Below are 12,567 nucleotides of genomic sequence, written 5' to 3' on the forward strand. Positions count from 1 at the left end.
CAACATCATGCACTAAAGAAATGTCTTTACTCCCAGGTGGAAGGTGGCTGGCCTCTCACAACTGCTGAAGCCAGTAGAAGTTGAACTGCTTAATGTAGACCCTTCCTGGCCCCTGTTTCCCAACCTAACTGCCATTCTCCAGGCCCATCTGTTTTTGGACTGGATATCAGTATAGTCTAAGGAAAAGGCACAGCCCTTGACACCAGGGTTCAGAGTGATGGGCAATGGTTGGAAGGACTTTTCTGAATATGCGAAAGAGGGAAGGAAAATTACTTCTACCTGTAATGAGAGTTAGGGTCATTGAGGGCCACGTAAAAGTACTATTTACCTCAGAATAGAGGTGAGCCATGGTCCCACTTTATTTCCAATTTAGTACCCATCAGAGAGAAGAGTCAGAGATATCTCTGCAAAGAAGGAAAGTGAGAAAACAACACACGTAGGAAAACTAGGAAGACATACCTTGCCATGCAAACAGCCAGGAAGCAGAGCACTCACAAAGGGAAGCAGAGTTAGGGGTGTGGGTAAGAGGGGGCACTCACAGGGAAGGAGGCGGGGCCACAAGATAAGCATCCCTGAGATCATCCTGGGTACGCAGGATAGAGAAGACACCGAGCGGAAGGAGACCCCCCTTCTTCATGCCGTCTCTGTCCAAACCCTGATGGAGAGGGAGAGGGAAGTCTGCCTAGAACTTCAGGCAACTCATGACATCCTGTCAGACACTTGCAGCAGAAATGGAGAGCAGCTGGAGGCAGAGCCACTGGGGATATGCAAAGTCACAGTGCAGCAAGAAGACAGAAACAGTTACTGGAGGAGCTTGACATAATTTGCAGGGAAGAGTCCAAAGTGGCCGTGGCAACGTCCCCGCCACCAGCCCTCGTCCACCATCTCAATGTCAGTGATGACATCATCTGGGTCAAAGGAAATCTCATCACTTCCCTCTGGGGAGAAAATTGACAGACTATTAGGATGGTCAGGCAAAAATCCCTCCACCCCGTGCCCCCTTTAAACCTCAGGAAGGGAAAGAGGCCTGTCCTTGATGCCAAGTCTGGGGCCCTATTCTGACCCCCAGAATCCACCCGCCTCTCATGTATCAAGGGGCTCCAGGCACCAGACCCCTCAGACCACTCCCAACCTACCTCCTTGGTAATCATACAGGGCTACAGCTGAGATCCCAGCTCCAGCCCCAGCTGGGTGGCCTGATGATCCTGCACAGTGAGAAATATGAACATGGTCTTACCAACATGGAGAAGGAAAACAGACAGGTCCTTCCATGTAATGGGGGAATTCTTCTGCCCCACCACTCACCAGCCAGAGTGGAAGAAAAAGAGGGATCCTCAGGCTCGAGCACATCCTCATAGTCTGCCTCTGCTTCCTCATCCTGCTCATGTCTGTCTATCTCCTCAACATCCTCATAGTCATTCTCAGGCTCGGGTTCAGGCTCGGGTTCGGGCTCAGGCTCAGGCTCAGGCACTGCTTCATACACTGGCTCTTCCTGCAGCTGGAAGACTTCTGGAGTCCTGGGGGGCAGAGCTGGGGCCTCCTCATTGTCCTGAGAAAAGAGTATACTTGAAGCAAGGTGACTTCTGTGTACCAGGAGCTGCCTCTCCAAAACGTCCCAGTGGAGGACTGCTGGGCCCTATCATCCACATGCCTTCACTTCCATGTCCATTCCTGGCTCCTGCTAACAGCCTCTCCTAGGGAACAGTCTCTCACCCCTCTTCCTTCTTCAACCTCTTCCCACATCCATCCACTCAAAACACCTACCAACAGACGATGTTAATCGAAGGGGAATGTAAAAGGTATGAGGAGAAGGAAATGGAACACAAGTCAGATTCCTTGGAAGACCAGGAAAACAGTGAAGCAAAATCTAAAAGGGGAAAAGATGACAGCTAGGATGACTAACTGTCCTAGTCTGCCCAGGACTGGGTGGTTTCCCAGAATATAAGACTTCCAGTGCTAAGGTCAGGATAGCCCCAGGCAAACCAGGGTGGTTGATCAGCCTGCAGGACATGAGGAGATGGGAAAGGTGTGGACCTTTGGGGGGCGGTCTGCTTACCTCTGGGGGATCCTGCCTTGAGGGCAGGGCAGGTACTGGTTGTTCCCTCTTGGTTCTCACAGGCCCAGGCTCTGATGACGGACAACTCGCTGCTGGAGGCCAGGCCTGTGAAGGATGAAGCATCTCTCCAGTGAGCAAGAAACTTTATCTTCTCTCCTGTACTGGAACACCCCTTCCTGTCTCTGCCAATTCACATCTATCATTCCTCAAGATGGGCTCCAACCTGAAATGACAGCTCCTTCCTCTTGTTCTTGCAGCAGTAACTGACTACACTGCCTGGTGACCTATCTTTTGTTGAACCATGTAAATCTTGGGGTTTTTTCCACTGAGCATTCTCATATGTATATATGAAGCTTAATTACACAATTAGATTGAGATCTTCTGAAGACAAGGATAACAATTGTAGATTTTGCTAACACAGGGGAGTTCTGGGTCTTACTTTTTACTAAGGATACAGATCCCCTTAGGCTCTTGTCTGGGCAAAGAATGCTGGATGTGGATCCCGGAGGGCTGAGCACTTACCTCTGAGGAGATTTTCTTAGGCAATGGGGCTGGCGCCGCCGGCTCTTCCCTAGTGGCCACTGGTTGCTGAGCCTCATGGCTCATCTTTACCAAGGCCTTTCTCTCTTGTTGCTGCCTGGCCATCTGTTGTGCCTTCTCCTCTTCCTCCCGCTTCCTCTTTTCCTCTGCCATGGACTCAAATTTTGCCTTCAGCCCACGGGCACCACTAGAAGCTACAGACACAGTCAAAAAAATTAGGGTTGTCTTGGGTCAGAAGTAGAAGAGTAGCACTGGAAAGAAGAAGAGTCAGTTAAACATCCAGAAGAAGAGAAAATCAAGACAGGACTCATGGAAATGGAGGTAAAGAGGTATTAATGAAGGAACAAGGGGCTTAGAGAAGGATAAGGTAGCCCTGGAGCCTAGATTTTCACATAGCCAGACCATGTGATCTCAGGCTCTTACTCCTTCTAAAGCTTGGTCCCCTAACCTGCATCCTTCCTTGTCCACATTTCTTAAATCTATATACCCTCAGGCCACCATCTACCCACTGTCCCCCATCCAAAGTTCCTTTCCCTTTGTGTTCTTCCCAGATGGCTCCCCCCATCCCTGTGTTCTCTACATACAGTTTTTTCCCCAGTGTCACTCAGATATCCACCTAACCTAATTTTTTTTTAGGAGAAAGAATCTGGGAAGATGAGGGTAGGGGTCAAGTCTACCTCAGCTAACCTAGGTAGTTAAATGCTTGGAGTAGGTAGTCTAGGAAGAAAAAAAGAATGAGAAGGCAGAGGAGATTGAGGAGAACAGAGAGAGGGAATTAAAACTCACCAGCCTCTATGGGTGTTGTCTTCTTGTAAGCTGTGGTTGGGGCCTCCATTTCATTGAAGCCAACAGCACTCTGCAGGTAGAGGAATAGTATGTGCAGTGGTGGGGAGAGGGAAGGGGGCGATAGTGACCCAGAAGGCAGTAGCAGGGATTGGGGCCTCTATAGGAGGTCTCCCTAAACTTTTGATGCTCAGTAGTAGTTAGGGTATTCAGATATTGTTGTTTTGCTTCAGAGAGATGGGTAAAGAAGTTCTAGGCTTGTAGGACTGGCTCTCCCTTTAAAAAAAGCTCAGTGTTCCTGGAATCTCACATCTTTTAAGTCCAGTTGCCTGGAATGCAGGAGTACATGAAGTACATGCAGTACATGAAGAGGTGTAGGGAAAGACTGAATGGAGTGGGGCTAGGTTACTGACTGAGTTAATCAATACCAAGCAATCAATGAAGTTTTAAACACTTTTCGCTGGAGTTTGTCTGCCTCCCTGTCTCTCTCCACCTCCTCACTCTCCTTGATAAAGCTCAGGCCTCAGAAGACACACCCATTAGATGCTGAGGGCAGTCAATGGGAAGAGCAGGAGGACAGTGCAGGGCACCTAGCTGTGCTCATCCTTGTACCCACTTTGCCTCTCACTCTTCTCCATGTATGTCAGGGAACTTTTCCCAAGACATAGGTGTTCTGGTGCTTTACCTTATCCACTCGGTCCTTCTGGATGCCATACTGCCCGCCAAAACCCTTGGCATAATCTGCAGGATGGAAATATCTGAGAGTCACAAGAGGAGTTAAGTGCTAGAAATGTATGGGAAGAGGGAGTAGGAGCAGTGGGAAGGAGGACCAGAAGACAGGAATGAGGAAAACAGAGAGACCGATGAGGAAGTATGTTAGTCAGGAATAGACAGAGGAATGGGTGGGAAAAGATGAAAAAGGATGGGAAAAAAAAATACCTGGGAGAGAATGGAGATATGAGACATGGGAAGAGAGAAACAAAAGAGAGAGAAGTGGCAGAAAAGGGCAAAATATAAAAGGAAGAAACAGGAAAAATTAAAGCGAGAAGTTGCTGTATAGCATAGGGAGCCCAGGCACTCTGTGATAACCTGGAGGGATGGGATGAGGGGAGGGGAGGAAGGGGACGTATGGATAATTATGGCTGATTTACATTGTTGTATGGCAGAAACCAACATAATATTGTAAAAATTTTTTTAATTTAAATTTTAAAAAATATAAAAAAAATTAAAGTGAGCCCCCCAGCCATCCTCTCTGTGTCCCAGGGAAGAAGGCCTCTCTCTGTGAAGCAGAGGGGCCCCTAAGACTCACAGCCAAATCACACTCTTGCCATCAGCCAGCCCGCCCGTCTTCACCCATTCCTCAATGACCCCTTCTCTTTGGTCACCTTCCTGTGTCCTGCTCCTAAGCTTGCTGCTCTCCTCTCCATCCCTGTGGGTCTCCCCCCACCTACCCCCATACAGGTAATGCATACTCTTCACCCTACCACTTCCTGCATGACTCGTATTCTGGGTCCTCTGTGTCAACTTTCAGGAAGAGCAGAAGGAGGGCTCCACGTACGCTATGGCCTCCCTCCTCTCCAGCCCCAACTCACCTCTCTGGGATTCATGTTTCTCTGTCTCTCCCTTGTAGTCATATCCGAGAGCTGCCTTGTCCCGTTTATCCGCCTCTATCCCATAACGGCCACCAAAGCCACGAGAGTAATCTGCGGTGGAAGGAGCAGTTGTGAGAGCCCATTCTCAGTCCATGGGAAAGTGCTTGGAAGAGGAGTCAGGAGGGGTGGGTGCAGGGTGATGGGGCCTGGGAAGACAGCGGGGCCCGAATCAAAGGGAAATGGAGTTCTAAGCCAGCCTTTGTAAGTTTTAATTCAACAATGTCCACTCTTTCCCTCATTTCCATTCCAAGATAGAAGATTATTTCAATTTTTTCCCTTCTTCAAAGAAGGAGAAAATACAGAGAGTGTAAGGAGAGACATCCAGAAAAAAAGACAGATGCATGTGAACTACATGTCTTTCCCTAATTCTATGCAAACACTTGGTAATGTGAGAAAGATATAATGATCTTTTTTTAAAAAAAAAAACAATAAATCTCAAAAGAAAACAAGAAAAAAAAATTCCTGGTTCCAGGAACAAACAGATGAATCAAAATAGTAGATATGATGGTAATTATGAGCTGACACAGAAAACCCAAGCTGTTTTCAGTCACAAATTTAGTGCCTAGAGAATAGGATGTAGGATCTGAGGTTCTAGTTTCTATACAAGAACAGGTAGCTGGAGCAAGAAAGTAAGGCTCTGCCCACTTCTATAAAATAATTCTAGAAAAAGTCTACTACTTGTCCAGGGAAATGGTAAGAGGAATTCTAGTTTTTTAGCATTTGGAGAAGATTTTACCTATGAGATTTGTAAGCTCCAAGCCTGCACCTGAATGTGTGAGATACAAATATCCAGTTTCATACTACTTATATTATACAGAAACTCTAAGCTGAGAGATTAATTGAATACTGATATAGAAAAATATATACCACAGAAAGGGTTAGCATCAGAAAGATGACATGAATATGAGACAAAGTGGACTTAAAGACAAAATGCATGATAAGAGACTTAACACATGATAAAAGGGCAATTTGTCCTTCATCAGGATTAAATATGATGAATCAAAATTATCAGAATCAAAATTCATGAAACAAAGATGAAAGAGAAAGAGACAAATCTATGACCATAGTCAAAAATTTTAACACTCTTTTCTAACTATTAATAAAAAATTTAGACAAAAGGGATCTATTAGAGAAGTCCCAAACAACATTATCAACAAGACCTAATTGACATTTATAGAATATTACATCCCCAAACTTCATGATATATATTTTTTCTATGCACATATACCAGCCACCAAGATAGACCATATACTAGTTCATATAAAAAGTTTCAGTACATTTCAAACGATTGGAGTATGAGATATCATATCCTCTGATTATAATAGAATTAAACTAGAAGTTCATAACAATAAAATAAGAAAATTTCCCAAATTTCTGGAAAATGAGCAATTACACTTTTAAATGACTCATGGAGCAAAGAAGAAATGAAAAGGAAATGAATATTTTGAACTGAATAAAAAAATTAAAATATATATAACATTGTGGAATGTAGCAAAAACAGGGTGTTTCCCAGGTGTCGCTGGTGTCCCAGGTCCCCAAGAACCTGCCTGCCAATGCAGGAGACGTAAGAGACATTCAATCCCTAGGTCGGGAAGATCCCCTGGAGAAGGGCACGGCAACCCACTCCAGTGTTCTTGCCTGGAGAATCCTGAAGGCAGAGGAGCCTGGCAGGGTATGGCCCATAGGATTGCATAGAGTCAGACACAACTGAAGTGACTTAGCACACACACATATAGTTTTAAGTACCCATGAAGTAAGCAAAGGTTTAAAATTAATTTTCTACGTTTCTACCTTAACAAGAAAGAACCAATTAAACCCACATTAAAATGAAAGAAAAAAAAGTACTGAAAAGCAGAATTCAATAACATTTTAAAAACAAGTAAACAATGGAGAAAATGAGCAAAGTAAATATACTTCTTTGAAATTAATAATAAATAATATTAAAGAACCTCTAGCAAAATAATTAAAAAGAAAAAACTACAAATTAATAATATCAGTAGTAAAAGTGAACATGTCACTTATAGATCTTACAGAGGTTGAAAAAAAAATAAGGGAATACTATAAATGAATCTATACCACTATATTTGAAAATATAGATAAAATGGAAAATGTCCTTGAAAAGCATACATTACCACAATAAGAAAAAAATCAGAAGACTGACTAGACCTGTATCTATTTACGAAATCGAATTCATAATGGAAAACAATAATTGTAAAGAGAACATGGTCTTTACTATTAAGACCCTGGAACTCAGCCAGAAATAAAGGCAGAATTTCTCTGATGGGAAATATTCTCAATCCAGGGCACATAACAAATATCCCTGTCTCCCCACTGAAATAAATTTGCAAAATGTAATAAATTATAAACTATCAAAGAAATAAATAACCATGATGGAAAATAGATTAGTTGAACAGAAGAATTGGCGTCCCCAAGAGTTGCAAATAGTATAACAATGTGAAAGAAACTATAAAATGAGTATTTTAAAAATAACTAAAGTGCTTAAAGAAAGGGAAAAATATAATGAAAGCAATACGAGATTAAGGAAAAGGAATCAGCAGATTTGCAATAGAATCAAAGGGAACTAGTACAAACGAAAAACAAATGAAATAAAGTTGAAAAATTAGTGGATGACTTAAACGATCGTTAAATACATCTGAAGGAAGAGTTAGAGAACTTAACATAGATCCAAGAGGATTACCCAGAATGCAACATAGCAAGATAAAGAGATGAAAGTAGAGAACAGAAATTAAGAGACATCAAGAACACAACTCGGGGTGGCAGTCCCAAGATGGCAGAGGAATAGGGCAGGGAGACCACTTTCTCCCCTACAAATTCATCAAAAGATCATTTGAATGCTGAGCAACTTCTACAAAACAACTTCTGAATGCTGGCAGAGGTCACCAGGCACCGAGAAAGGCATTCTCTTCAAAAGGAGGTGAGACAAAATATAAAAGGCAAAAAGAGAGACAAAAGAGTTAGGGAGGGAGACCTGTCCTTGGGAGGGAGTAGTGAAGGAGGAGACATTTCCAAACAGTAGGAAACCCTCTCACAGGCGAGTCTGTGGGGAGTTTTGCAATCTCAAAGGGCAACATGACTGGGAGGAAAAAAAAAACAACACCCACAGAATAGGCGCCTAACTCTGCCAGCAGAGAAGTAGCCCAGACATTTGCATCTGCCACCAGTGAGCTGGCGCTGGACAGGGAGGCACGGGTGCCATCAGCGGTCCTTAGGGTAAGGTCTGGGCCTGAATGCTCTGAAGGAGCTAAAGTGAGATAGCAACTCAAACTGTGGGATTGTCAGAGAGGGAAAAAAAAGAGAGAGAGAACTTTCCTGCAAAAGGCTCCAACTAGCAGCCTGGCCCACTCACAGAACTAAGGATTGAGCAAATACCAAAGGAGAGCTAGCTGGCTGCATACAGACCCCTCCCCACCCCCACCAGAGGCAGAGAGGCAGATGTGCAACAACCAGAGCCAGAAGGCAAGGGGCTGCTCCAATCTCGGCCCCAAAGACCAGCATCCTCCACCAAACTGTGGACAGGCTTCCAGTTGCTAACCATGTCTTCCTGGATGGTTGACATCTGCCAGGAGGGTCGCAGCCTGAGATCAGCTCCCCAGAGGAGACACACAGCACACCTGAGACAGTCTCACAGCACACCCAGGAAGCTGAGCGCCCAGGACCAGGGACGTGATTAAGATGTACGTCCCCCTTGGACAGTGCGCTTGCCAAGCACCTGGTCACCTGAGCTGCTTGGACCAGGGAAGGGCACAAAACACACGCTCAACCGAATCTGTGCCCTTGCGGCATACCCGAGAACCTGACCCAAGCAGCTTAGACCTGGGAAGTGCAAAAAACCCAGGGCCTGCTTTGGACAGTGCCCTGCAAAACACCCTGCAGCCTGAGCAGTGTAGACCCAGAAAGCACATGCTGCTGTGAGCTAGGGCAAATCCAGTGTGGTCCATACACTGCGAGCACTTCCCACACACACCAGCAATATTTGTTTGCGGTGTTCTTCCCTCCCCACACCACAACTGAACAAGTCAGCCTAAATAAGTGACCACCTTGGCCCCCTTGTGTTGGGGTGGAAATTAGACACCAAAGAGACTTGCAAACAGGAAACCAACATAAACAAAGAAGAGGGAACTGCTCCAGAAGTGACAGGTGCAACAGATTAAAACCCTGTTGTTAACACTGATTAAGCATTGGAGGGGGCCTATAGACCTTGAGAACAAGTACAAGCTGGAACAAGGAACTATATGAAACTGAACTGACCCCACACTGCTCACAACAGCTCTAGAGAAATTCTTAGATATATTTTTACTATTATCACATTTTAATTTTTTAAAAAATTTAATTTCTTTATTACTCCTTTAATTTTCATTTTTATAACCTACTATTGCTTTGCAAAAAAAGACCCTATTTTAAAGCAAATTTCATATATATATATTTTTATAATTTTTGTGATTGATTTTGTTTTGTATTTTTAATATTGTATTTTTGAGAGTCTAACCTTTACTCTAGATTTTTAATCTTTGCTCTTTGGTATTTGTTATCAATTTTGTACCTTTAAGAATCCAATCTTCAGTATCCATTTTCACTTAGGGGTGTCATTACTGGCTTGATTGCTCTCTCCCCTTTTGACTCTCCCTCTTCTTTCCCAGGTCACTTCTATTTCCTCCCTCCCTCTTCTCTTCTCTGCTTAACCCTGTGAATTTCTCTGGGTGTTCCAGGCTGTGAAGAATACTTAGGGAACTGATTACTGGCTAGATTGTCTCTCCCCTTTTGACTCCTTCCTCTTCTCCTTCTGGTCCCTCCTCCCTCTTCTCTTCTCTGTGTAACTCTGTGAATCTCTCTGGGTGTTCCAGACTGTGGGGAGCACATACAGAATTGATTACTGGCTAGATTGTTCTCTCCCATTTTGACTCTCCTTATTCTTCTCCTGGTCACCTCTATCTCCCTCCTCCCTCTTCTCTATGTAACTCTGTGAACCTCTCTGGGTCTCCCTTGCTGTGGAGAATTGTTTCACCATTAACTTACATGTTTTATCATCAATGCTTTATGGATGGAGAAGTCTTGAGGCTGCTGCTGCTGCTAAGTCGCTTCAGTCATGTCTGACTCTGTGCAACCCCATAGACAGCAGCCCACCAGGCTCCCCTGTCCCTGGGATTCTCCAGGCAAGAACACTGGAGTGGGTTGCCATTTCCTTCTCCAATGCATGAAGGTGAAAAGTGAAAGTGAAGTCAGTCGTGTCTGACTCCTGCTTAGTCCCAAGCAGGATAAACCGAAGGCGAAACAGCCCAAGACACATATTAATCAAACTAACAAAGATCAAACACAAAGAGCAAATGTTAAAAGCAGCAAGGGAAAAGCAACAAATAACACACAAGGGGATTCCCATAAAGATAACAGCTGATCTTTCAATAGAAACTCTTCAGGCCAGAAGGGAATGGCAGGACATACTTAAAGTGATGAAAGAGAAAAACCTACAACCCAGAAAAGTATACCTAGCAAAGATCTCACCCAAATATGAAAGAGAAATCAAAAGCTTTACAGGCAAGCAAAAGCTAGAGAATGCAGAACCACCAACCAGCTCCTCAACAAATGCTAAAGGATATTCTCTAGACAGGAAACACAGAAAAGGTTTATAAACTCGAACCCAAAATGACAAAGTAAATGGCAATGGGATCATATTTATCAATAATTACCTTAAATGTAAATGAGTTGAATGCACCAACCAAAAGACAAAGACTGGCTGAATGGATACAAAAACAATACCCCTATATATGCTGTCTACAGGAGACCCACCTCAAACCAAGGGACACAAACAGACTGAAAGTAAAGGGCTGGAAAAAGATATTTCATGCAAATGGAGACCAAAAGAAAGCAGGAGTAGTAATACTCATATCAGATAAAATAGACTTTGAAATAAAGGCCATAAAAAGAGACGAAGAAGGACACTATATAATGATCAAAGGATCAATCCAAGAAGAAGATAAAATAATTATAAATATATATGCACCAAACATAGGAGCACCTCAATATGTAAGACAAATGCCAGCAAGTATGAAAGGGGAAATTAACAGTAACACAATAATAGTGGGAAACTTTAATATCCCACTCACACCTATGGATAGATCAACCAAACAGAAAATTAGCAAGGAAACACAAACTTTAAATGATACAATGGACCATTTAGACCTAATTTATATCTATAGGATATTTCACTCCAAAACAATAAATTTCACCTTTTTCTCAAGTGCATACAGAACATTCTTCAGAATAGATCACATCCTGGGTCATAAATCTAGCCTTAGTAAATTTTAAAAAATCGAAATAACTTCAAGCATCTTTTCTGATCACAATGCAGTAAGATTAGATGTCAACTACAGGAAAAAAAACTATTAAAAATACAAACATATGGAGGCTAAATAACACACTTCTGAATAACCAACAAATCATGGAAGAAATCAAAAAAGAAATAAAAATATGCATAGGAACAAATGAAAACATGGTAACCCAAAACCTATGGGATTCAATAAAAGCTGTGCTAAGGTGAAGGTTCATAGCATTACAAGCTTACCTCAAGAAACAAGAGAAAAATCAAATAAATACCCTAACTTTACTAGAAAAAGAAGAAATGAAGAACCCCAGGGTTAGTAGAAGGAAAGAAATCTTAAAAATTAGGGCAGAAATAAATGAAAAAGAAACAAAGGAGGCTATAGCAAAAATCAACAAAACTAAAAGCTGGTTCTTTGAGAGGATATAAAATAGACAAACCATTAGCCAGACTTACCAAGAAAAAAAGGGAGAAGAATCAAATCAACAACATTAGAAATGAAAATGGAGAAATCACAACAGACAACACAGAAGTACAAAGGATCATAAGAGACTACTATCAGCAACTATATGCCAATAAAATGGACAACTTGGAAGAAATGGATTAATTCTTAGAAAAGTATAACCTTCCAAAACTGAACCAGGAAGAAATAGAAAATCTTAACAGACCCTTCACAAGCACAGAAATTGAAAGTGTAATCAAAAATCTTCCAGCAAACAAAAGCCCAGGACCAGATGGCTTCAGAGTGAATTCTACCAAAAAATGAGAGAAGAGCTAACACCTATCCTACTTAAACGCTTCCAAAAAATTGCAGAGGAAGGTAAACTTCCAAACTCATTCTATAAGGCCATCATCATCCTAATGCCAAAACCAGACAAAGATGCCACAAAAAGAGAAAACTACAGGCCAATATTGCTGATGAAAATAGACTCATTTAACTCAGATGACCATTATATCTACTACTGCAGGCAGGAATCCCTCAGAAGAAATGGAGTAGCCATCATGGTCAACAAAAGAGTCTGAAATGCAGTACTTGGATGCAATCTCAAAAACGACAGAATGATCTCTGTTCGTTTCCAAGGCAAACCATTCAATATCACAGTAATCCAAGTCTATGCCCCAACCAGTAATGCTGAAGAAGCTGAAGTTGAACAGTTCTATGAAGACCTACAAGACCTTTTAGAATTAACACCCAAAAAAGA

The 12,567-nt window shown here is 42.7% G+C and overlaps 1 protein-coding gene across 1 annotated transcript in view; it reads right to left on the minus strand.

The window, feature by feature from the left end:
- Positions 1–335: 335 nt before the first annotated feature.
- The window catches only part of HCLS1 (hematopoietic cell-specific Lyn substrate 1), a 33,174-nt gene continuing 20,942 nt past the window's right edge, over positions 336–12,567 (minus strand). Inside the window, exons 7-14 of the mRNA XM_010845423.1 lie at positions 4,972–5,082; positions 4,065–4,120; positions 3,383–3,452; positions 2,579–2,790; positions 2,057–2,161; positions 1,306–1,549; positions 1,137–1,205; positions 336–938 (exon numbers count right to left, since the gene is read on the minus strand). Coding sequence (XP_010843725.1) covers positions 802–938; positions 1,137–1,205; positions 1,306–1,549; positions 2,057–2,161; positions 2,579–2,790; positions 3,383–3,452; positions 4,065–4,120; positions 4,972–5,082 — 1,004 coding nt within the window. The 3' untranslated portion in view covers positions 336–801. The remainder of the gene's footprint in view (positions 939–1,136; positions 1,206–1,305; positions 1,550–2,056; positions 2,162–2,578; positions 2,791–3,382; positions 3,453–4,064; positions 4,121–4,971; positions 5,083–12,567) is intronic.

This window comes from Bison bison, unplaced genomic scaffold (assembly GCF_000754665.1).
Source record: "Bison bison bison isolate TAMUID 2011002044 unplaced genomic scaffold, Bison_UMD1.0 scf7180017864215, whole genome shotgun sequence".
Lineage (NCBI taxonomy): Eukaryota > Metazoa > Chordata > Mammalia > Artiodactyla > Bovidae > Bison > Bison bison.